At 40.7% G+C, this 27497-nt stretch overlaps 1 protein-coding gene across 1 annotated transcript in view; it reads right to left on the bottom strand.

Moving 5' to 3' along the window:
* Nucleotides 1-27497, bottom strand: part of STAG1 (STAG1 cohesin complex component) — a gene marked incomplete at both ends in the record, with an annotated part of 130133 nt that overhangs the window by 58429 nt on the left and 44207 nt on the right. The window contains 5 exons of the mRNA XM_079539669.1: nt 1868-1991; nt 5791-5864; nt 9561-9712; nt 16364-16568; nt 18581-18657. Coding sequence (XP_079395795.1) covers nt 1868-1991; nt 5791-5864; nt 9561-9712; nt 16364-16568; nt 18581-18657 — 632 coding nt within the window. The remainder of the gene's footprint in view (nt 1-1867; nt 1992-5790; nt 5865-9560; nt 9713-16363; nt 16569-18580; nt 18658-27497) is intronic.

Below are 27497 nucleotides of genomic sequence, written 5' to 3'. Positions count from 1 at the left end.
AAAGCAGTAGAAATGGAAGAGCAATTTGATGATGCTCCTCTGTGCTTGGTCCAGATGGAATCCTCTCCTGCTTTTTTTTGTTGTTATTTTGTTTAAATGCAACGTTGGTAATTCAGTATTTGTCTAATATGAAATGATGTGCTAATTTGGAGACAGCTGAGGTAAAATATGTTAACGTTTCAGTCACATGCCTAGATCCTGGCCTGAGGTTAAGTTAACTGGAGGATGTGCCAATCTACTGGACACTGCATAAGAAAACGCTGGATGCAGCAGATCACAGTGTGAGAAGTTGACACAAGTCAGAGCCAGCGCCGGGGGGAACGGCTAGATTTCACAGATGGTTAAAGGGAGTCGTGTGAGAAATTGCTGGGCTTCACGGATACTGGAAGGGACTGGGAGCTGTTAAGTGCAGCACTACCACTGGAAGTGCTTCTTTGAGAAAATGTGTTGCTCAGATTTGAGCGTGCTCCACAGATGCCACTGCGGATTTTAGGCGTGCAGACACAAATGTAGCATAGTGTCTGTAAAGTATGGAAACGACAGGTTTAGGGGGGAAAGCCACTGCCTGCCTGATGTCTCCAAAGCATAAAGGCTACTCTGAACTAGTACACTGCTGATCCAAGTCAAGAGGAGATGCAGATCCCTGTCAGCAAAAGAGTAATCAGTAGCACAACCTCTTATTCAAAAAGCATGAAGAGGGTCGAAGTCGCATCCTTAACATTAATAAGCTGTACAGAGAAATCACCTTTTTAAAGGAACACGTCAACTACTTGCTATGTGAGTCATCACAACAAATTTGCAAATTTTCAATTTTTTCCAGCAGCTATTCTATGGGAAGAAAAAAAAAAAAAAAAAAAAAAAGTACTCTGAACCATGACGCCAGGATTTAATGAGCGTTTCAACACTATATGTAGGCCTCATCTGTTTTTCTCGAACACCACAAGCAAACAGTTGAGAGTAAAACAACTATTTCTAGTGGTTTGAGCGAGAGTGGGAGGACGTCTAGTCCCATTTGCAGCCTGGTGTAGGAAAAAGACATTCAGCAGTTCAAAGCCCTGTTCTACTAGCATTAGGAAAGTGCTACTCTTGCAGGAATCAGGTGGTACCTTACATCAACAAGAAGCATTTTGTTCATATTTTCAGTACAAAAGAACAGCAGTTAGATAGGAAAGAACCTTCAGATCCATATATTTTTCATTTTGACCAAATCTTTCAATTTTTCTTTATTGTTATTTTTTTTCCTTGAAGAATCTCTCACGCAAGAAAGGCATTCCAAGATTAACTCAAGCAACCCTCTGAGCTCTTCTAAGCTGGCACAAAGAGGTAGACTTGAAAAAGTCTTGCCAGGTAGAATTGAAGAATGTTCAACAAGGGTAGAAAAATGCCCTTTAAAGGTGGTTGTAGCTGTAAAAACCTAAAATAGTAAAGGGTAAGTGATTTACTAGGAATGCCACTGTTGGGTTAATTCTGGGACCCAGAGACTTCTGGGTTTCTTTTCTCTATTGGTAAACTATTGGTTAATGTTAATGGCAGTGTCATCTGGAAAATCCTTTTCCATTCTGTTTCAGATGCAAAGGTTCTCAGGAATGACAAGATGACTTTAATAAGAAGAAAAGCAGCATGGAAAAAAATAACCTATTAAGACAGTCTAATTCAGACTGAAAAATAAAAATTACACAAATGAGCATATGATTCAGGATGACTGGATTCTGGTTTAAGTGAACATATTAAAAAATGTTGGTTGAAAGACAAATGACCAACAATAAAAATGAACTACCTTTTTATAAATCAAAGATGATCTACTAAGCATGTGTTAAGCAGTGGAAGGCAGTATGCTCTGCTGTGTACAGTAATACAAAATACTTACCCTGTCATGTAGTGTCCAACCAACATATTTTAAATAACTATCATTCAGGAAGGCATCACTGTACATTTTCATCCAGACACCAATTTCTTCAATACAGACAGCTCTAATCTCAGCAATAGCATCACTAGTAAGAAAAAAGAAAAAAAAAATACAGATTATAAACGTACCATTTAGCCCTAATTCCCATTGCTCCAGCCGTATTTTGCTTTTATTCAGGTTTAATGAACCTCACTAGGCAGAGCTTGTCACCATCCCCACTTGCTGCCCTGTCTAATCACTTCGGTATCTTTACTGTCAGGTATGTTTCCATTATCTCAAAAAATTCTCCCTCTAGTTGACTTCTTGGTCTCTTAATCTTTCTTGTCCTCTTCAAGCAATATTATGAATCCAAGTGCCACAAACCTCTTCTCAATAATAACTTCTGAAACATTATCACCCTGATTTCCTAAAGAGGCTTGACTCTCCAGGTAGAGATGCAGTGTCAGGTAGGAAAAGTTATCTGATGTAACCAAAGGACACCGAGCAAAGGGGGAGAATGGAATTTGATTATTTGCTTCATCCAGCCCACAAAAGCCTTTCTAAGAAAATCTAGGAGAACTGTACATATTTTAACCTTGATTTCTGCCATTTTTTCTTGGTTTTTCTACATTCTGACTGTGACAAGTGATGGAAGAGGCAAAGACACATCTCAGACAGATTTATCAGCTGCTTATTGAGGTAGGGCAGCAGGAAACTGTCCGGAGAGATCACCTAAAGAGTTCAGAGATGGAAATGACTTCAATATGATTGGCATTTTCCTGCCTGATTGACACAGAGCATGGCATATTTACTAATAACTAACGACAGCCAAACAACAGGAAAAGGGATTGGGGCCATCTGGCCCTTTGGTAATTTCATCTTTCAGACATCTGTTACTATGAGAAATTGCTTGTGCCATTCCAGCTGGCACTCTTTCACAGTTCCAAATCTCAGCTATAATAAAAGAGAAACGTACAGAGCCACTGTGCTGAAGAAGGGAGTGCCCAGTGCTTTGCAAACACTGGCCTTGCTTATAACTGAGAACCCCATCCTGGTGTTTGTTTTACCTTTTTAAAAAATCTTTCTGGAAAAGTAAGAAACACTGATTTCATTTAAAGCAGCACCAGAGCCCAAAACCAAAATATAATTTATGAAAGCAATATATTTCAAGCTTCAAGCAAGAGAATAATCGCTATGTAAGAGCAATGGTATTATTCCTGAAGTCTTCAATTCCATGAAATGTGAATCGTGTTCTCAAGCTTATGCTTAAGGTGCTTATAAGTTCACACAGCACAGTGTAACAAAACTGTTATACTACTTGTACTGTGTCTGCCTATGTACTTCCAATCTTCACACTGCTCCAGCTCAATGTGTGCCATACTTTAGATGATCTTCAAGGCACCAAGGTGAAAACCACAGATCATTCAGATTGTCTGACGTGTCACACAATGGCAGTATCACACATGACTAGAAGGTACTTTTCAGTCGCCAATACGAGCCTTTCTCATTATATGCAATATCACTGAGAGGAGGCTGTACTGCAGTAACAGCTTATAGCATGCATTTAATTATTACACGAGTGCTATTAGCAAATCTCTAGGCAGGCCACCAGATCACCATCATCGTGCAACATGAAACACACTGCTTCTACCAACTTCCAAACAGAATCACTGTAACCGGCCTGTTTAAGCTCCCAGCAGACAGCTGCGCTGTAACCTTTGAAACTGGAAGGTAACAGTCAATCCACAGTGTAGATAAGCTGCATTACAAGCAGAATAAGTCATTAAATAAGCTGTTCCTACCAGGGAATTTTAATGCTGTAAGGGAGAATGTACTAAATAAGTTATTACATCCAAGGCTTTGCACTACCAGAACTGCATTTGTTACAGGGAATGTAGCGACAGCAAAGAGAAGTTATTTCACCACCTTATAAATTTGATAACCGAAACATTCTGGAAGGATTTTACGGCAAGCTCAGGAAGAACTCAACTGTCAACAGCTATTTAATCATGCAGCACAGCCAGACAATATCAGGAACATTTATCTTTTCTGTAAGAATGCATTTGAGCCTCTCTAGGCAGACAGTGAAAAGCTGATCCCCTGTTCAAATAGTTCTCAGGCACCATAAACTTTTACCCCAAGAAAGAAAAAAAAGCCAGACTGGCAGGAAGACAGAAAGAATAAAGCAATTAAAGTAATTACAGATTTATCAGCACAAAAAGTTAAAATCTTCAGTACAGAAGTGCATGAGAAAAAATTCATGTGTGAGGCATGGAAAACCAGCAGAACAGCCTGAAGTAGCCGGAGAGACACAACAATTAGAGACGCACCAGTCTCCATTCTGCCACCATCTTCCAGGTGATGGCATTATCAAAAAGAAACTTTACCTTTTTGTAGGAATACCTAACACAAATATTCCTACTCTTAGTAACATTGCTCCCATGAAGCAACTTGGTTTGTCAAGGCAGGCCCACAAAATTTAGGACAAAGCATAGCAAACAGGCAATAGGCCGTACTAGTTGCCCAGCAATGATGTTCAGAGAAAAAGTCACTGAAAGTGCCACCTGAGCACATATATTTCATGCAAAATTGCATCTGAGTATTTTGATTAACGTCAGATGTATTTGGGACACTGAAACAAAGAGTCTATAACGGATAATTAGGATATGTCAGGTGGAGGCAGGTTTGCTCCTCAGGCTCTTGCTGGAGTGGCTGCTCATTGCACACAATGGTTTTCTCAGTCTGTCTGATCAGCAACTGAGGTTACCGAGGAGCAAAGCTGAAGGTAATTTAAGTTAATGTGGTTGATCTGCACCGATTTGAAGAGACCCCACTGTGCTGCTCAATCACACATTCCTTAGGACAGGCCTCTTCCAAGTTTTCTGCACACTTTTCCTCATAAGAGCAATTATCTCTCCGCCCACTTTAATTGTATGCTCTTTGTGTGCCAAACCTTTTCTCAATTACATTTTTCATGCTTTCTGCATTTTGTCTGAAAGTTTTCACAGTTGATATTTTAACCCAGAATTTAAATCTAAAAGGTTAATTGCATAGTTAAGCATTGTTGAATTTTACCTTTTGACTGCAGTAAGCCAATTAACATTTAAAAAGCTAGTTTCATCAATACGCTGCAGATGCAAAACAACCCTAAATCTACCCTGAAAGACTGAAATGTGCTCTGATAAACCATACTCCAAAACAGCATAGAATAGTCCATATCTACTGGTTTGTGCAGTGCTAGAATGAACAGGACACACAGGTGCACACGAATATAACTTGATGTGCCTTTCTACTCACAAGACAGAGCATCTCAACTATTGAAAAAAAGTGATGTGATATCATTACAATTAATGGTTAATGCTCTTGTTACAAACATCCAAAACAATAAGCAAACACTACATGCTAATTGGAATTAAGGTTTTTCAGTGCCTTAATGTAGTTTTTAAAGAGGGAAAAAAGCCTAAAATAAACTTATAGCTGTGAGTAATGCATATATTATGGAAACGTCAGAAATTTGCTGTTTACACTTAAGATACACAAAAGGAAATGGAAGAATGAGGGAGCCAGCAACCAAATCTGCCCTGTTACGATACACAGCGGTCATGATTTTTCTTAAGATATGTAATGCTTATGCTCCCACTGCCGACAACTTCTCTTGTTAGGAGACATGGAGTGAGATGGCATGCCTTCCACAACTCCTTAAAGCTGTTTTACTGAATTAAAATAAAGTTCTGTGGACAGATCTACTGTGCAAATTCTAGGCTTAAGATTTTCTTCAAGGACTTCAGTTATTTTGATACTGCTTTTGTGACATCTAGAACACGAGAGGGAAAATCAGAGACATTGTCTTTGGCATTAGTTATGATCACACATTGCTAGCAAAGCATACTGTAGCAGTTTCTTACCGGTATCTATGAACAAATATGCCCTTAAAAATAGAGTTCATCATATTTTCGATTTCATCTTGGTTTTCTTGTAGCTGTAAAATAAGTAAATAAAAGATCACTGCTCATTATAATTTAATATTCTGCAATTTGTTATTGGGAAGCATTAGGAGACCACAAAACAGCACTTAATTAAAGGTATTAGTAGATCGATCATTTTTTACTTTTGCAGCCTATATGGTGTGCATTCACATACACATGTATACAGCACCTTGATGGAAGAAAGTTAACATTCACTACAAACATCAATGAATTTAGTTTCAAATTAGTCCTTTGAGGTCATCCCCCTTTTTTTTTTGCTACAGAAATTTTTGCTACAGGCTGCAGACTCCACATGTAATGGCAGCAGTACAGCAGTCAAACAGGCAACTGGGTAAGAACAGCAGCTCAAACATGAAGCTGGTTACTGAGCAGTTATGGACAGGAAGGCCCCCTTAAAAAACTGGATGCCCTACGTAAGAAAAGTACTTCAGCATGTGCTCAGTCTCAAGCATAGTATGAGCTGCTTTAACTTCATCACCCACAGCAATCCAGTGTCTGAATGAGGAAGCATTCCAGAGTCAGAACGTGGGCACTTAACATTGCTGCCACCCAGTCCCAAATCTCACACTGCAGAGCAGCCAAACCAAACCACCGAAACAAAACAACATAGTGCTCTGAGTGGTAAAAATGATAAAAAAAAGAATTCTTAATAGGTCCTCTCTAATATGAATGCACTTATTAAGTACTATGGAAAGATTTCTTTGTGTCAATGGATCTGTTAATAAATCCTCAAAGAACACCTTGGAAAGAAAGTATTCTCATACCATCAGCTTTTGTGCTAACCTACGTAAAGATGACTTGATGACATCAAAATGCAGCTCTGATAAACAAGATGATGCCAATTTTATACAATCAACTTTTGGAGTAGAACTGCTACAACACTCAAAGCCACCTTTCCTCAACCAAGGTTTTTTTTGAATGTCAAAGCATAATATAACAATGAACGTTAATTAAAAAATCTTCATATTTTCAGGTATAAAAACCACAACTGAGCCTTGTAGTAACTGCACATATACACAAAATAATACAAACTGTAATCATGGACACATACATTTAACATAGAAAATATCTTCACCCCAGAGGCACAATTATCATCAGCTGTTTCGACTTCCTGGATAGCACGGGCTCAGAAACACTTTCCCCTAGGGGTTTATATTTTTCAAGCCATGTTTATAAATATTTCTACACTGCCTTCCAGATAAGATCTTGTAATATTCAGCAAATGAAGCCTCACAGGTTTCTAAAATGTAGGGAGGTGCAGCCTCAATTTTGCAAATGGGAAAACTTTTGCAAAAGTATGGGGAAGCTTCTTGACTGAACTGTCAAATACCTGAGAAATGAATTAATTCCATAGCACAAAGCATTATATAATAGTAGGCACTAATGTAAACAAATGAAAGTCAGCATCAGCATCATCAATGCCCACTTTTGTACGTTCTCCTACGAACATGTAACTTAGCACTAAGGTAAGGTTAACTTGCACAGGATTGGGACTGGGACAGTCAGTGAAGATTCCCAACTTGCCCAATGTCTGCAGAATCTTTTGCATTCCAGGTGTATTTCAGCATCAATATTAGCAACTCTTTCACAAATGTGGATTTTCTCCATAACAGCAACTAGTTTTTATAACTGCAGCTTTTCTGGATCACGTACCTGAATTTGAATGCTTAATTCAGAGAGAGAACTGCCTTACAATTCCTGCTCTTACCAATGCAGAAGCAATTTAATATCGCACCTCTCAAATGTAAGCAAAATTAATGGAAACACTCTCTTGTTGACTGCAAGCATTTGGGGAGACTCAAAAACACGTGTATGAGAAGTGTAAACTTGAATTACTACTGGCAGCAATTAAAGCACAACTATTTCTGTTTGTAGCCGTTTATATTACTAACCTCATCCAGTTTGAAAATCTCATTGACAAGCACAGACCTTCAAGCCCTACTTTCACATCAAGTATGTAGAAAACGACACGAGAACAAAGCACATCAGAGAAAGCATCCCATCTTTTCTACTGCTAATTGATTTCCCACACTGAGATTGCAAACTGCCCGTGAATAACTTCAAGAGGATAAACGTATGCTGATGAAGGTGCTCATGAGCTTTTATTGATGGCACTGCATCAAAAGAATCTACTAAGGAAGTGCTGGCACAGAAATAATACTGTAAATTCAGCACATTTAAGCACAGGAAATAAACAGCACTATGCTATGAATTCTCACACAGGGCCACTATGCCATCTAAACCTAACGATTCCTTTTCATTTCATTTGCCCTCCTATGTTTGCTATCACACACTCAGTCGTCACCACTCTTCTCTGGCTTGCTCCTATGCAATATTTTTATAAGATTTCAGGAGCAGAGAAAATAGAGACATTCTCTTTCAGGCTTTCACTGCCCTGTGCATCAAAGCTGCAAGATCTCCCCAGAGCAGTTACGTGCTGCATCTCCAAAAGTCACTGAAAAGAAATGTTGATGAACAAGAACAAAGGACGTCCACAGATACTGAATTGAGTTTGTGGGCCTCAATAGCTACTTGGTCCTCTGGAAAATTCAAGTGACCATCAACAGATGTGGGATAAAACCTGTTTCCCAGCTGTGACAGCCAAGCGACACTGCTTCTGAGATTCTGCTTCTTTAAGACTGACACGCTTCATTTCAAATGCTTGCCTTTCAGTTTCAGCACAAGTGATTCTCACTTTTATTAATTAACTATTTTCAAGAACTATAAAATCAAGAGAAAATTGTTCTGTGGATCACAGTTTAGATACAATTGTAATTATTCCCCAGACTAAAACTGTAAAGTCAAGCAATTTAAAGTCAAAAGTTATACCTAGAAGAATGCAAGGTATACACAGGTAGGGAATCCAGACATCCTTAACTTCCCACAGAGAAAAACAGTGGTGAAAGAAATGCATTCAAAACTAATATTTTAAAAATAATAAATTTAAATCTAAGTTGTGGGTTTTGCCTGGCATCCTTACAGATTCTGGCTGTGTCCATGCTCACATTCTGATTCTTATTATTTCTAGTTTGTTTTTTTTTTTTTTTGTTATTGTTGTTTTTTTTTTGTTGTTTGTTTTGTTTTTTGTTTGTTTGTTTTGTTTTTTTTTAAATATAACTTTAAAACTGAATTTCCTAGGATGTATTGAATTTAAGGATGATTACAGCATCCTTCTAATGGTTTTGATCACGTAGTGGCAGTGTGATATTTGCTAAAGGTGACTTGAATGTCTCCCTAGCTTCTCTTTCTAGAGTCCAAGTGCTATAGCCCTGACTGGTGTCTTTCAAAAGTAGTTACAAAAAGCAGTGATAACAAGACACTACATAATAATCACAGTGCTTAATGGGAGAAATGGGAGGCACAGTGCTGGACTACAAGAGAATCTTTTAAAAACCATCCTGCACAACTGCAGTAGGTTACTATAAACCACTGAGACAGGTTTTCTCCCTGCCTGGTCACATGTATGAGACAGAATAGAAATCATCTTGTGTAAGCAGAGCAGCACACAAACTCAACTGTACATGGTGATATAAAATTTACAAGTGTGGGCCTTGTAGCATGCTTGAGATCACACAAACGCCAAAGCAGAACTAATCCCTCATTTCTCATAACTGAAGTCACAAATCAGCCCAGCCCTTCTGCTGGAGGGAATACCCACGAGCCAGGAAACAAAACATCTTTCCACTTGCCTCTTTTCTTTTCTGAAGCAGCAGCTCCAATCTTTCATTAGCTCTTTTGCCAATCATTTTGTTTCTCTCAGCTTCGTACTGCCTCTGTGTATTATCCTGATGAATGCTCAGGTTTAAGGCAACGTTCACAAGAGCAGTCATAAGCTTCATAGCTGCAAAAGCAAAAGACAGAATATGACTCTTAACCTGCAGTCAGAGCTCAAAAATATTGCCTCAAGCAGATCCATACTCACAGAAAATAACCATCCTGACCCTGATACAGAACCATCTGGATAGGCACTTCCCACCCAAGCAATACCCGGGTCACTCGGCTGACCTAAAGATCAGAAATCAGAGTATATGTACCAAATTGAGCTCCAGGCAATGTTATTTACCCTTTCTGCAAGTTCAAAGTGCATAACATCATAGACCAAGAGTATGAATCCATGGTTCAGTGTATATCGTGAAGCCAGTTGCTGTGGGTTACAGGCCTTTCTCTACTGGGAAGTATCATTACAGATGCCTCCACATGAAGTGCAACTCTTAACCAGTGAGTAACTCTTACACACTGAGAATTAATGAATTTACAGGGACCACAGCAACGCATCTCTGAAAGATAATCCGACCCTGCTTTAAAGGCAAGTGTGTGATTGTATAAATATATTATTAGAACTTCAAGTGCCCTTTTGTTCACATTTGCAAACCTTCTGGATACAACATCCTTAACATCCAGCTAACATTATAATTTTTTTAATTTTTTTATTTTTTAATTTAACATTATAATAAAAAACATTATAATCCATTAACAGCCAGCTGACAGCGTTTCAGCGAGCCCCCTGTCCTCTCTTCCCCCTAACAGCAATTTGAGAAGGGAGGAGGAGTGGAAACGGGTACCTGCTCGGCGGAGGGGGCATCCCCCAACCCGTCCATCCCCGACTCCCCAGGTGCCTCTGCGTAACAGGTTTGAGGCCCTGGAATTTGAGGGGGGGACGAGTGAGAGGGCGGAGACAGGTTCACCCGTGAGGTTGCCTCAGGCGAAGCGGTCGCCCACAAGCCTCAAGACTGCTTCTACCCGTAAGGACAGAAGGGTGATTGTCATAGGTGACTCCCTTCTGCAAGGAACAGAAGGCCCTATATGCCGGCCTGACCCTACCCGCAGAGAGGTGTGCTGCCTTCCTGGGGCTCGGGTCAGAGACATTTCAAAGAAAATTCCCGAGTTGATTCGGCCTTCAGATTATTACCCACTTTTAATAATTCAGGCTGGCGGCGAGGAAGTTGATAAGGAAAGCCTGAGGTCTATCAAGAAAGACTTCAGGGGTATGGGGCGAATGCTTGAAGGTGCTGGGGCGCAGGTGGTCTTTTCTTCTATGCCCGTGGTGTCAGGGAAAGGTACAGGGAGGATCCAAAACACCCAACTCTTAAATAGATGGCTAAAAAGCTGGTGCAGACACAAGAATTTCGGCTTTTTTGACCATGGGGCAATTTACACTGCACCTGGCATGATGGCTGCTGATGCATGCAGCCTGTCCCTGAGGGGTAAGAGGATATTAGCTGAAGAATTAGCGGGACTCATTGACAGGTCTTTAAACTAGGAACGAAGGGGGAAGGGGACAAAATAGGGGCTACTGGGGGTGAACGGGTCATTCGAGGGCTTGTACCAAACTCCATGAGCAATGACGGCAGAGTGCACAGGGAAGGAGTAGGGCAGGGGGATGCTGGGGATGCTGCTGTTCTAGGGGATCCTAGATCCCTTATAAAGGTGGTGAGACGGATAGCCCGGCTGAAGTGCCTTTATACCAATGCACGCAGCCTGAGTAACAAGCAGGAGGAACTGGAAACTGTGATGCACTCGGAAAGTTATGACCTTGTTGCTATCACAGAAACATGGTGGGATGACTCCCACAATTGGGATACTGCGATCGATGGCTATAGACTCTTTAGGAGAGATAGGCGAGGTAGGAGGGGTGGGGGAGTTGCTCTCTATGTCAGAGATTGGATAAACTGTGAGGAGCTCCCTACGAGAAACAGTCAGGAACAGGTTGAGAGCCTGTGGGTTAGGATTAGAGATGGGACTAATACAGGTCAGCTGGTGTTAGGGGTATACTACAGGCCACCTGATCAGGGGGAGGCTGTTGACGAGGCTTTCTTGCTCCAGATGCGTGAGATGTCTGGCTCACGGGCTCTTGTCCTGGTGGGGGACTTCAACCATCCGGACATCTGCTGGGAAAACCACACGGCGAGCTGCAAGAGCTCCAGAAAGCTCTTGGAATCCATTGACGATAGCTTTCTGGTTCAGGTATTGGACAGACCGACCAGAGGTGAAGCGTTGCTGGACCTGCTGCTCACAAACGCTGAGGAGATCATCAAAGGTGTCAAAGTTGGAGGCTGCCTGGGCTCCAGCGACCACGCCTTGGTTGAGTTTGTGATCTCAAGCGATGTGGGCCTGGCAAAGAGCAGGATCAGGACGCTGAACTTTAGAAGAGCAGACTTCAAGCTACTCAATGGATTGCTGGCCAAGATCCCCTGGCGCGCCGCCCTCAAAGACAAAGATGTTGAGGAGAGCTGGCTGCTCTTCAAGGATGCCCTCCTGGAAGCACAAGAGGTCTCCATTCCTCTGAATAAGAAAGTGGGCAGGCGAGGTAGGAAACCGGCATGGCTCAGCAAGGACCTGCTGAGAGAACTGAGGGCGAAGAAAGGGGTGTACAAGCTCTGGAAACAAGGCTGTGTCACCTGGGAAGAGTACAGGGATGCTGTCCGGACTTGCAGACGTGGGATCAGGGAAGCCAAGGCGCAGGCAGAACTGAACTTGGCAAGGGATGTGAAAAACAATAAGAAAACCTTCTACAGGTACATTGGCCAGAAGAGACAGGCCAAAACGGGTGTACCTACTTTGGTAAATTTAAAAGGAGAACTGGCTTCAACAGATGAAGAAAAAGCTGAGGTGCTGAATGAATTCTTCACCTCGGTCTTCACTGGTGGCCAGGATTCTAGTCTTTTTCACGTCCCTGAGCCCTGCATCCCCAAACCTCTATGTGGGGACCAAGGAGGTAAATCCCTCCCCACTGTAAGGGCAGAGCAAGTCCGACAGTGCCTCCTTAGACTGAATGAATATAAGTCTATGGGGCCGGATGGCGTGCATCCCAGGGTCCTGAAGGAGCTGGCTGAGGTGGTTGCCGAGCCGCTCTCCATCATATTTGAGAAGTCGTGGCTGTCAGGTGAGGTCCCGGACGACTGGAGGAAGGGTCACGTCACTCCCATATACAAGAAGGGGAGCAGGGAGGACCCGGGGAACTACAGGCCGGTGAGTCTCACCTCCGTGCCTGGGAAAATCATGGAACAGATCCTCCTGGACAACATGCTCAATCACATAAAGAATGAGCATGTGATCCGAGACAGCCAGCACGGCTTCACCAAAGGAAGGTCATGCCTAACTAATCTTGTGGCCTTCTATGATGGAGTGACGGCATTGGTGGACGAAGGGAAGGCGACCGATGTCATTTTCCTGGACCTGAGCAAGGCCTTTGACATGGTCCCCCACCACATCCTCATCTCCAAATTGGAGGGAAGTGGATTTGATGGGTGGACGACCCGATGGATAAGCAATTGGTTGAAAGGCCGCAGACAGAGGGTGATGGTCAATGGCTCTATGTCCAGGTGGAGGCCGGTAACAAGTGGTGTCCCCCAAGGGTCTGTCTTGGGACCGGTGCTCTTTAACATCTTTATCAATGACATCGATGAGGGAATTGAGTGCACCCTCAGCAAGTTTGCTGACGACACCAAGCTGAGTGGTGCGGTTGATACGGTGGAAGGAAGGGATGCCATTCAGAGGGACCTCGACAGGCTGGAAAGCTGGGCTCGGGTGAACCTAATGAGGTTCAACACGGCAAAGTGCAAGGTTTTGCATTTGGGCCGGAAGAACCCCAGGCACCCGTACAAGCTGGGAGGAGTGGTCCTTGAGAGCAGCTCGGCAGAGAAGGACCTGGGGGTCCTGATGGACGAGAGACTCAACATGAGCCAGCAGTGCGCTCTGGCAGCTCGAAAGGCAAATGGGATCCTGGGCTCCATCAGGAGAGGGGTGGTCAGCAGGGACAGGGAAGTGATTGTCCCTCTCTACTCGGCTCTTGTGAGGCCCCATCTGGAGTACTGTGTCCAGGTGTGGAGCCCTCAGTACAAGAAAGACATGGAGATTTTGGAAAGGGTCCAGAGGAGGGCGACTAAGATGATCAGGGGGCTAGAGCACCTCCCCTATGAGGACAGGCTGAGGGAGTTGGGCTTGTTCAGCCTGGAGAAGAGAAGGCTGCGGGGCGACCTCATTGCAGCCTATCAATACCTGAAGGGAACCTACACCCAGGAGGGGAGTAAACTCTTCATAAGGGCTGACAATAGCAGGACTAGGGGAAATGGATCCAAGTTGAAGGAGGGAAGATTTAGGTTGGATGTTAGGGGGAAGTTCTTTACGAGGAGAGTGGTTAGGCCCTGGAACGGGCTGCCCAGGGAGGTTGTGGATGCCCCGTCCTTGGACGTGTTCAAGGCCAGGTTGGACGGGGTCCTGGGCAACCTGATCTAAATGTGTATGTTTGGTGGCCCTGCTAGGCAGGGGGGTTGGAACTACATGATCCTTGAGGTCCCTTCCAACCCGGGTGATTCTGTGATTCTGTGATTCTGTGTGATTAACATATATATTTCCGTCTTAATTCAGTGTTAAAAAATACATTAGCAAGTGTCTTTCCCATGTTCTTTGTGGTTACATCACAGTTTACAACACTGAAAACAGAAAAAAAAAATTAACAATTGCATTCTCTCTGGCTAAATATGCAGCACTGTCCTCAAGATCAACAAGCAATTATATAAATGGAGAAGTGAAACTGTATGGTTAACTCTTATCCACTGCTTAAAGCCTGTAAGTCTAGAAGTACCCACATAAACTTCTTACCTTAGTTTCTTGCTACAATGAATCATTTCTCATTCAAATTGGCTAGCACAAGGAAAATTGAAAACAAAGACCTCAGAAAGTATAAATGAAATTCTGAAAGATTTTCATAATTTCTTATCAAGTCTGAGCTTCACAGCATCATGCTGACCTCTTCTTTGCAGGACAGCAGTATAATCTAACGTGCAAATACTAGCCTAAGGGACATTTGCAGAATCAAAACAAAGCTCCCATAGCTTGTTAGTACATAAAAATAAGTAAGTGTATGGCATATTAATTGATCATGCCTCTCATGCAAGAAGCCAGAACTGCCTTAAATAATTGAAACCAGCTGTGATGAACACAGGCCTTGGCATTTGCTCATCCTCGCTTGCAGTTTCTGGTTACAGAACTTCTACATTGCATGGTTCTTGGGTAACATCTCTAATGTATGCTGCCATTTCCTCTTTCCAACCAAACCTCTCATGCTTTTCAAACATTTGCCCACATCAGGATGAACCAACCAATTTAAGAGACTAAGACTATTGGAGCTGTTCCAGAAGTAATGCCTCATTTTATTACCTCGGCCCCAGGCATCAGAAGTGGACACTGGTGGTTTGGCAGCAGAAGTTTAGCCTTCCCATCAATATCCCACTACATGTTGCTGTGTGACAGACAGCAGCAGAGAAGCAGTCTGACAGAATGGAGTCTGACACTGAAGTGTGTAGAAAGGAGTGGAAGGGAATTCCTCCATGTGGAAAAAATGGCACTCAGTGACGTTCATTGACACTGGCTGAATGTTTCTGGAGACCAAAGACTGGATGTAACACAGTGAAGCAGTGGTGGTGTGTTTCAGCAATGGCTGCAGTGACAGTGAGTCACCTTCACTGGTGCACATTTGCACGAGTGTGGTATGCAGGCTCTTGGTCATCACTCGCAAAAATGCACAGCTCATGGTGGTGACTAGGTTGAAAAACTGTGTTTTTTAGTTGAGAATTTGCTCTACCCAGTAGTGTTACCGTGCTCTTTGTGTTCATTATCGTTTCCATGGAAATACACAGGAGGCATTACTTTCAGAGTACATCATACACTGAGCATATATTAGCATTATTCTCTCTCCGTGATCTCTCTTGCAAACAGCAAGTCAAGATCAGTGTCCAGTATCAGCCAGAGATTAATCCAGTCTCCATTTCAGATTAAATAACTGGCACAGATTTTCAGCAGCGTTCCAAGAAGATGCATTTCACTATGAGGTAGGTAGAAAGACACCACCTGATTCAACTACTTTTAGATATCTGTATCTAAGCTAGGAATTGTAGTATTAATTTACAAATGGAGAAATATAGCTACTTCTACACAGCAATTCATCCATGTTATCAGAGATTTCTAACAAATGTCACATGAAATACACTTACAAAGCCTATTTCTGGCTAATAATATAACCAGTCTGACTCAGATGTAGGCAGATGTGTTGAAAAGTGCAGGATGGCCAGAGGTAGAAACCAGTGAGATATGGAATTTTGGCCCAATATTCCCAGCATTATGTTTCTCAAGAGTGAAGGCACACAATTTTATTGACACTTAGAATCAGTTTGCATTCTGAAATGAGAAATTACTAAGGCATACAACAAACAATTAATAAATACAAGACACGAATAGGCCACTTCTGCTCCAGAAGGATTCACTAGAGTCCCCTGGATTTGACAGGAATCTGTGAGGCTGATATATTCTCTTTCAATAAGAAAAGTGTATACTAAGTGCAGTTACGATGCACATGGTGCTTGGATTTGATCAAGCTTTCCAGAGTTCTCAGTGCTTGTCAAGTTCTACCTGTATCAAAATTAGCTGTAATTCTCAAAGCAACTAAACAATTAATAACTTCTTTGAAAACACCCCTTTGCACCGTTTCACTTACCAGCTAATGTACTGGTGTGCCTGAAAGCCCGGACCTGGGAATCTGACAAACCAGTCAGAAGAGAGATCACCGTGTCCATCATGTACTCATCATAGATGATGCTGTACTGACACTGTCGAATGAGCACTCCAATGAACTCACAAAAATTGGATCGAAACTTCTTCCACTGTGGCCCAGGCATGGTAAGGGGGTAATCACCACTGTCCTGGAGGACGAGAAAATGAATACTCTCAGTGAACATGGACCAAGTTCCTAAGCTGCACAGTGTACTTTTCCCCCAGACAATGCAGAACAAACAACAACTATTAATTCTTCCATAAATAAAGAACCTTGCAGGCATGAAATCACTTATTAAGAGATTTGATTGTAACTGTGCTATGTTTGCCTTATTAGCTAGCTATACCTAATCCAAATACGCATCCTGACAATTCTTTTCCTTATGTCCTGAGTTAGGAAATGGAGGTAAAGGATGACAAAGGAAAAATTCAAAGTATCTAAGGTCAAAACCTAAAGAAAGTCCTGTGTGACTGAATACTTGTACCATTCTCCACCCTCCACCTCCACCCCAGGTGGAGTATTCTAATCTGGCTGCCTCTCCCCACAAAATGTGCATTACTCAAGTTTGCAGCTGAGATCTTATCAGAAACTAAATATCTCCCCTTTTTGATCTAGTAAACTTTTCCTTTTTCTTGTGGTTAAACCTACCTTCTGAGAGATGCAATGGATTTTTTTCATGCTTAACTTCTTTCCAAGATTAATTTCACAATACTGCATCTCAGTGAGACTGCCCCCTCCTACTAGAAAACTCATAAACTTGTTGGTCACCTGATTTGTAAGTCAGTTCCAGATTTATTCAAAATGCTAAGGTACTGATGTTCAACTTGGATCTCTCCCTAAAGATAGGAAGTCTGCAGCATCAAAGTTAAAACCATCTCTACTTATTAATTCTGTGTTTTCACGAAGAACAAGCAGCTCTGTTATCCATCCAGGCAAAGCCAGTAACTTCAGCAGAGGAGCTGCAATCAAATACCCTTTAACCTGAGCTTTACAGAAGATGCTGTACTCCAGCAAAACAAAAACGCACAATCAAACTGAACTCAAACTCAGTATTGTGATATTACAATCATACTACAATGGTTAGAATTGCCAAGAAAAAAGTACACAAATATTAGAAAAAGACAATTGTAAGGTTGCCTTAAGGACCCTATTTCTATCACTACAATGCTAAGAGACATCTTAACAAGTAGCATTTGAATGCCTAATTTAAGAGAAACAAGAATTCTGTTTCAAAACAAACAAAAAAAGTTAATTAGAGGCACCACACTCCCTAATTTCAAAATTTCAATGCTCAAAATCATTAAGATTTGGAACATTTTTCTTCTGCAGAAGATTTGTTTCAAACAAAATGCTTAGAACTTTTGAAAGACTATTTGTGTAACACTGCTACAAAACAGAACCTTTGTGTCAACTTACTATTTGGTTTAAACTGCCAATTCCAGTGAACAAAATATTATTTGCACACAGAAACAGTGCAAACGCCAAGCCTGCAGTCCTGTCCCAGGAATGCAGAGTTCTTTGCTGTAGGATGGCAGTTTCAAGCAGTGAACTACAGCATCCAGCACAGCAGCACAAATACAGGTGGGGTGAGAAAACTTTCTACAGTTCTTCTACTGCCTCCTCTTACTAATCTCTCTGCTACAGTCAGCTCTAATACCTAGGATACAGATAGATGAAGAACCAGTATGGACCTAAGGCAGCTTTCATGCAGACAGACTTGGCTAGGCTCTCTTACAGTATGAGATGGGAGCCTGCTCCATGATTTTTTGTGATAGTACAATTAAGCCTTTCAGCACGTCAGATAGCAAACTTTTCACTATCGTTATTTCAGCACCCAAGTCCTACTCAATCCACTACATTGACTTATCAAGATAAATAACTGTAACTACCCTTTCAATTTATTTGTTTTTCCATTATTATTCCTTCCAAAGCTAATATCAGCCCACCAATTTTCATACTGCAGTTTAAATTGCTGCTCTGCTTGTTGGTGCAATTTCTTGTACAGAAACATTGCTTACCACTGGTTTCTTGCCTGCTGCATTTTTGGTTTACAACCAAAGCACACTGTAACGTATTTCATAACGCTTAAAGCTATTTGATGTTTGTATATTATTTGTAGAATATATACTAAAAGTACTGTATAATATCTGTATACCATACCTCATCAAATTCTTCTGTCATTTTCCTTATTATTTCTGCATTTTGCATGTTCCTGAACATTTCAATTCTTACAGTACCTGTAGCGTAATAAGGGAACAAAAGAAATTAACACAACTCGTGTTTTTATATCAAAACATCAATATCAAAGTCTTTCTGCTGCTGAACGTACAGCTCAGTAACACACATGAAAGACCATACAATGCAATGATAGTAGAAACACTTTGAACGGGTGTTCTTTTGAAGAAACGGGTACAACGATCTGAAGAGAAATTATGAAATTTACTCTTCAAAACTGAGTATGTGTGATACAGCAGCAGCTAAACATTAGTGCAGGACTCATATCATGTCTGCAGTCAACAAATGGTTTTAATTGTGTCTGTAAAATCAAATTAAGTCTGTCTTTCAGTTCTATGGCCTTTACTAGCAATCCTCCCCCTCCCATAATAACAGATATTCCATGATCTCTATTTGGAGATACATGAGTGGCTTCCAGACCAGAGCTAACAACTGCATCACATGGCACTGCAGTCAATAAGGTTCTCAAAAACCAAAGGCTCAAAGGGGTCAGTGAGGATGTGGGCCAGCTCAGGACTAAAGCAGTATTTGCATCTACATTACTCCTTCGTGCGGATTATGTCATCCTCCCCTTAGCTGAACAATTACATTGTTAGCAGTGACTCCGTGTTGTAAATTGAACAGTGAAAGCAAACATTGAAAATATGACAACACAATGGCAATTAATGAAAGTTCTTGTGACTTGATCCTAAATTCAATCAGAATAAACAAATACCTTTACATCACACCACTGCCTTAGTAATTAAACACTGTCTGAATCTCCAACCACGTATCACAAGTCAACACATGGAACTTTTATTTTTTGTTACTGTGTGATATACATGCACGCATTTTAATTCATCACCATCTTTTTGCCACTTGACAATCCCCTTTATGCTAATGGAGGAAATTCATAAAACTTAAGAAAACCACGGAGCAGCAGCACAACCTTGTTAGCATTACAAAGACTAAAAATTCAACTACATTCACAGTCCACTGCATGGATCCAAAAATTCAAGCCACAATAACAGCTACCAGTAATTCCTGTGCAAAGATAACAAAAGTAAGTATACCAACAGTTACAGGAATGTTTTAATTCCACTATTTTTTTTTTCCCTGAAAAACAAGCATTACAAACATACAGATTTCAATGTGTGCAAGCACAGTTAGAGCTCACCCATCTTCTACATCTTTGCTGGGACACTATTTCAGAACGCAGTGTAAGTCTTGATTTCTTGTCACGGCAGTGTTTCTTCATGAAGCAATATTTACTTATCTACTTCATACTAGGTTACACTGTCAGCCTCAGTTCTAAAAACAGTGATTTATGTTTGTGCATGGCAATTTCCATATTTTGAATAAGCAATTAGTAACATAGTATACTAATATGAAACAAAAACCCAAAAGAATACCGCATGACAGAATGCTCTTTTATCAGCTTCAAACTCATCTCTAGGTACAGATAAATTATGTTTCCCTCAATATTATTATAGTTTCAGTACGTCTCAGTGTGTTGAACAGCAAATCCACCTCAGCTGCATTTATCCCTCTCACTGCATGCTATCATCTGTCCTTATTTCGATTAGCAACGTAACCCCACCGAGTGCCTACCTCACTGACTGTTGGTTCTTTATATTTTCCATAGCCCTGATTCAAATTTTACTCATTCAATTTATTTATGACTTCTGTTAATCACCTTAAATAGTTTCCACAAAATATATAATCATGTTACTTTGTTGGACAAAAGTAAAAGTTCTGTAAGAAAAGCTCTTTGTTAATGCATTTCACTCAGTACAAATCTCCCTTCAATTTCGTGTAATTCTGATGTAGTTCTCTGTATCTTTTCTCCCTGAGGGTATGGAATGTAATTGTACTGTGGTCACTATTACTTAAGGCCTCAGATATTTCTAGCTTTTAAATGACCTCCCGTTACTTACGTTACTTAACAGTGAAGTATAGTTTTTGCCTGAACAATTTCTTTAAAGCAATTGGTTTCAGCAGTAACTACTTCAAGCACTGAATTTATTTTTTTTTAATTGCATTGCTGCAACATAACACATTTATGACTAGGTCTATTTATCCCTGCTTCTTCAATTGCACAACCTTACAGATGCAGTATGAGCAGCCAAGGAAAGCTGATAGCTGGTATAAGATGCAACTCCCATGTCACTATCAAACAACAGATTGCATCTACTGTTCCACAACTGCAGAAACCTGTAAGCTGCCCAGGGCCGAAGCTGCAGTCACAGGACTACAGACCACAGGCATCTCCTCTGAATCACGGCAAGACATTGTAACTTCCTCAGCTAGAACAGAAAGGGCTTCAGCTATCTCCTGGGCACCTGAGGGTTCCTAATGATCACCATGCAGTGCTGTTACAGTGAAAGTGTCTTCAGACATGTTTTCCAAATCAGCGTTGGCCCAGCTTGCTGTGGGCATGGGGTAGGGGCATGCACAGGATGAAAGAAGCTCCTGACATCTCCTAGGGGTGCCAGAGAGGACGAGAGCCCATGGAAGTGAAGACAGCTCAGTATTTTTACAGTGAGAAGAGTAATCCAGCTATTCTAGAGAGCTTCACAGACAAAAAGCAACAACAACAAAAATCTGAAAGATGGCAATTCCAAGTACTTACGCAAGAAAGAGTTTATACAACAACAAAAAAGGCTTTGGCAGCAGTGGTGCTCCACCTCTAATAGCCTACAGTCATTTAAACACTGCTAATGAATACAAATTGCTCACTACTAAATGGACTCCTGAAATCCAAGTTCCTGACAGTTGGCAATGAATTACATCCCATGAATCACAGTGAGGTTTCATCTCCACTACCTCCACTCAGGGAAGCTATAAAGCCAGCATCATCCCTTCTTTATACCACCTGCCCAAACTCAGCTGCTACAGAGTGGGAAATGTACTCTTTTGCATAGCAAAAAGTCAATAGTGATCAGAGCATGGTGAAACTGTCAAGATAAGTTCAATAAAGATCTCGCAAGGATGAATGACGATTACACAACACCCAGGTGGGCAATATTTCTTTCCCCCAATATCATTCAATGTTCATTTCCTACACCTTTCTCCCCACTAACACTGTAGGACAGAAATAATCCACTTCTGCAACATCCATAAAGCACAGTTTCAAAATCATCTCAAGAGCATTAATGACAAAGCTCTGTATGAAAGATGATAAAAAAGGACCAGCATCAAACCATACGTTATTTCTCATGACTCAACCTACATCAAGTGTACTTCTGGAATATTTCACTGACTGTTCCCAGAAAAGAACAACCTGAAACTAACCAGAAATTACGCACACTGGTTTTTTAAGTTCTATTTTCTGTGAGTTGCACACCATACCCTAGGAATATTAACATAGATCTTACCTGATTGGAATGAATATGTATTAATCATTAATCTAAATGGAAACAGTACTGGGTCAAATAGATGTTAAGCACCCTAAATCAGAGCTTTCCATTCATTTCCAAGCTTGAATACTGAAACATTTTACTCAAACCAGAGATCAGGGTTTTAGAAAGAAGACAGCCTGAATAGGTATATGTTAACTTCTGTGGCACACCCAAGGATTGAAGATGCTTTTACCGACCTATTCCCCAATTATTTGTGCTGCACTCTCTCTATATTGCCCAGCTTCTGCTGCCAAAGAAATAGTATTCAAAAGCATTATTGTCCTAAAAGACACAGCCCTAATTTGTCCTTCCAACAGTTTCAGATCATGGACACATACTGAATGAAACAGCAAGAACCCCAATGGGGAAAAAATAAATCACATCCTTATACAATTAAAACCTTTTCAACCAGAGAACCAGAGGAAATTACTAGAAAGAATTCCAGCAGCTCATTTATGTTTACCATCCTAATACAAAACAGAAACCAAGTATCAAACGTGTCAATTCCCAAATCACATTCAAATGTATCAACTGAAATTTCCCTGCAAAGTTAAGACCTTACCAGTCAAATGAAACACACAAGGAAAGTGCATTCTCTTGTTGTCTAATTCTTGGTTTGATCTTCCACTTATCCTTTTGCTTACCACAGCATCACTTTGTTGTGCTTCATTTTCCTTGCTGTATGCATTACTCCACAATTCTTGAATATTTACCTTTCATTATTTATCACTCCACATTTTAATTTTCAGACTACTGCATAGTGTATGAATCAAATATGTTGTTCACTTACTATAGTTCCTATTCTTCTTTAGCTTTAAGTCATTTTGTACTGACAGTTAAGCATCTTTTTTAGGAGCATTCATTCTTTTCTCTTGGTTGTGCTTCCCATGCAGACTTTTATCTCTACGTTCTCAGTATGTTCACATCCTCCTCTGAAGATCATCACCATTATTTTGCTCTTGTAGAACTGGGAATATTATTTTAATGACTCAGCCCATTTAAGTTGCCATCCCTACAATAAGAGTTACCTCTCACAGGAAATATGCTCCATTTGTGTTCTCTACCTTCTGTATCAGAGAACAGTCACCACCACATTACACAAACTAAACGAGTTACTATCTTCTACTCCTTGATGACACCTCACTAGTATAAGACCCTTCATCTCACCAATTACTGTATGGCACATAACCATATGCCACCTGTTTTGGTGGCTGTAAACTCCTACAACAGAAACTGCCCCATTCTCTCCCCTTCTATCATTGCTGAGACATTTTCCAGAGACTTACACTAGTCTTCAGACCAAATAGAAGCACTGGTATTACATGGGACAAGGATTTAGGGGCAAGCTGCTGCTTCTGAATTTTCAGATCTCAACTTTTGCTAAAAATGCTTTCATACAGTTATTCTTTGAATTAAATAAATAAGAAAAAACAAAGACCAGAAATGCCATTACAGAGTTCTCTACTAAATTCATTGGGAGCCATAAACAGTATGAGAAACATATGAAAGGAATAGACTTCTACTAGACAGAAGAGAAAGTAACAAATACACTAAATTTTTAATCATCATCGTGAAGAAATACTTGAGAATAGAGACATTTTTCCGTGTTGAACCAAAAAAAAGTCTGCAACAAAACCCAGTTTCTGGAATGGAGGGAACTTTGGTCATTAGGGTCCTTTCCATTCTATGACCCTTTCGTGCTCTCTCCTCCCAAAGCCTGACTGCCCCCTACAGTTCCTACTCTGTGCTCATTTCATGGCCAATAAAGGCATGCATGTGAAACTACACAGTAATTGACTGAGACAGTGAGAGGCACGTTCAAAGGGACCTCTATGAAAGCATTTCTAATGCTACATCCTCCATAATACAAGGCACAGAAATCTGTTACTGTTCTGGTTTACGTAACTTTAGCTTAGGCAAGAATTAGCTTCACTTCCTGCTGATATTTCAAAACCAAATTTGGCCTTAAAGATGATAGTCAGTATGGAAACCTCAAAAATTCACTGAACAGAAAACTGACTTCAACCAACCAGCAACATCAATAGTGAGCATAGCTGTACACAGCCCTCAATACAAGAGGTCAGAAGTGCTAATAAAGGTGGGAGGACTTCTTTTGACTGACACAGGCTTCACTGCAGTGCACTAGAAGCAGAACTGCAGTATGAAATAGCAATTATTGTTGCTATTTCTGGCATCCCAATTCAAGGACATTGTTTCATTGTTAGTGTGAACAATTGTACGTTACACTTTAAAGTTCAAAGTTTTGAATAAGATTAAGAAGCTGACAAATTCATGTATACAACCAGTGATTCATACCATTTGGCTGTTCAATCCTTCATATAAGTTATATTGACCCAGAACACACCAGTGAAGATAACAGATCTCTTATTACAGACACAGTGAGATACACACCAAAGACTCTCTGAAAATGCTAAAGAGGACAGTGATATGCATTAATGACAATCCAGCCACTTCCTCCAGGCTGAAAAATAACCATATATTCTTATTGTAAAAAGCGACAGAAATTAAACGTCTATTGTAAATAAACAAAATCCTATGGAATTCCCAATCTATTATGTGTGAGAATCTTACTTGCTTAAAGTAAGCGTCTGAAGAATGAAAGAGAAAAAATACAGAACCCAGCCCTGACCCAAAGAACTACCAGCCACTAAATGAGACTGTTGTGCCAGCCTAGAAGGTTATGTGCTATGGAACAGCTGGGCCTACCCAAGGCTTGGAGTTATTTTGGCAAAGCAGTGCTTCACAAATGGTTTGGAGCTTCCTAAGCATCAATAAGTCAAAAGTCATGCATTTATGCAAAGCACATCCATTTTCAAAACCTTATTATGAACTTCCTTATTTTAGTTTTTAAATTGTCTGTCAAACAATAATAAAGGTTTTCTTTTAGATTAAAAGATTTAAAAAAGAAAAAGAAGAAAAACAGCCGCTTTTCAGAATGCAATACATCTTTTTAAACAAGAATTTTGATAGAAATATGCTTAGCAGCAGATATAAATGCTCTGAAAGGAAGGATGAAGCAAGCAAAGTTTGCCAGTAACAAAATTATTTAGAATAGCTGAAATTAAGGCTGACAGCCAGGGCTGCAAAATAATTTCAGAGTAACAAAACTGATAGAACAGCAAATAATGCATTTCAGAAGAAAAAAACCCACAGTAATTCCACAAGCTATTGCTAGAAAAAGGGGCAGATCTGCATAATTTAATGCATCCAAAACAGCACGCTTCGTGTATTCAAGTCTTAACATTTTTTATACAGGAAACCTCCTCCCTGAGTTTCAGTCAGATCATATTGTTTTGGCACAGTTTTACAGTATTTGCCTTTGGAAACGGTAAGCTGCTTTTCATCTTGATGTTAATGTCTCCGACTTTGAATAACAGAAGCCACATAATTAATAACTAAAGCCACACAACTTGCATTGTGGTATTTGTACTGAATGACTTAACAAAATGAATCCCTTCATGCTTTGATGGCTCAAAGTAATAATTCTCAGAAGGCATCCACCTTTTTGTCAGATCACAGCAGACTTGAACAGCAGTAAATGGCACAAACATGAGCAGCAGCTCCAGAGTCTTTGCTACCCCAAAGGCAGTGCTTTGTTCCTCGTAATGTCTTAATGCTTGTGGAAGCATCCTCAGCTACAGGCCCCCAGCAGCTGTGTCCTGCCCTGCACTGCCTCACCTCGCTGTGATTGAACAGCCTGTGATCAAGGACAGGGGAAAGCACTGGCTCCAATGCATTCCTGGGTTTAAACTCCTGAAACTTTCCACCTGCTTACTACTGATTCTACAACTGATTTTTTTTTTTTAGGCACTATTCATTCTTGCAGTTTCCCATGCTTGTGCTACAAGGAAACTTGCTAAGAGAAACATTTCACATCGATCTCAGGAACCAGTAAACAATGTAAGGACTTCCATACTCAGAAATCAGCACTAGGTGTTAGGAGGTGTGCAAGGACATGCACGTGTACAAATCCAGCTTGCACTGCGCAGTAGTTCAGGTTTACTCAGCTGCAGGTTGCTAAGCCACACTGAGAATGTTGTGCTTACTGCTGCTAGTGGATCTACCACCTCTGAATTGTTTTGGACTTTTCACACCACTGAACTGCAGATCAGCTCTACGTTCTCTAAGAAAGTAACTCATTCTATTTCTAGAAATGCTGCCCGATTGTTTTGCAGGATAAAAATGGGATCTTTTTTGCAAGAAACAGTAAATAATTATTCCTCTATTTGTCATTCTTTTCCCTGGTGCTTGGGTCTTTCTCTATGTTCTTTTGGAAGTGAGATGGTCTGAAATGCATTCTACACTCAAGATGCAGATGCAATGTAATTTTATGATAGACTTATTTATTTTTAATATATACACATAAACTCATCTTTAATTTCTGATTCTTAATTTCACCTCTCAAGACACTACTGAGCAAAGAGGTGACATTTCCAGATCACTGGAAACAACAACAGACTCTAGGAGTAACAGTTTATCCCTTCATATGACAGCTTCATCCTGTCAGAAGTTACTCAAATCCAGCAACAGAAACATCAGTAGCCTGGAGGAAGGGCTGAAAGTGCAGGAATAACTACTCTTTGAGAGTACTTTTATCAGGCTATTTCCACATCTAGGAAAGATGTCACCCATCAGCTGCACTACTAACATACAAGCCCTCAAGCTTCCCACAATAAAAAGGAGGCTTTCCCCCCTCCTCCAGTGGGGATCTTACCAGCAAATACACCTACCTGTTTGGAAGGCGTAAAGACAAAGCAGCCAGACCCTTCCCAGCAGTGCCCAAGGACACAAGACAGACAATCCAACCACAAGCACATTAATAGAGCTTAACACCAAGAACATTTTTGTAGCCAAGGGCTGGGTAAAAATATTATTTCAATTGCTAAAAGGCTACAGGCATAACCAAACCCACATTCGCTGCACGAGCCCCATGCTGCTAGGCTGGCTATCAAGGTGTTATAAGTTCCTGCTGTACAAACTGAAGTTTGGTAGCAGGTGTCTCTCGTTACAATGCACAGCTGAAGCATGGGGTAAAAATAGCAAAGGTCTTGAAAACACTGAATCTGTCTGATAAACCAATTTCAGCTAAAACAAACTGCTTTGTACCTGTATTTGTACTTACAATGAACCAGCAGACCCTCTTTGTGCCTACAATATTGTGTAGTAATTGCAATAAACCCCAGAGTGGTTTTAAGAACACTGAATTTTCCAAAAGGCAAAAAATATAGATAATGTAACTAATAACAGATAAAACACAGATTTTTATTTTTCAGAATTCCCTGTTCATCACTCTGAGAGTTACCAGGCAGGTATCTTCCCACATAACAGCAAAATTAATGCTACATAACCAGCAGAAAGCTAACAAACTTGAGCAGTCCATTTGATAAACGCTGTTGTGCTTCACAACGAGAAGACTGGAGACACAGAAATTTGTTTGAAGC

The sequence above is a fragment of the Tetrao urogallus genome (genome assembly GCF_951394365.1).
Source record: "Tetrao urogallus genome assembly, chromosome: 9".
Taxonomy (NCBI): domain Eukaryota; kingdom Metazoa; phylum Chordata; class Aves; order Galliformes; family Phasianidae; genus Tetrao; species Tetrao urogallus.
This window is presented reverse-complemented; position numbering and strand designations above follow the sequence as displayed.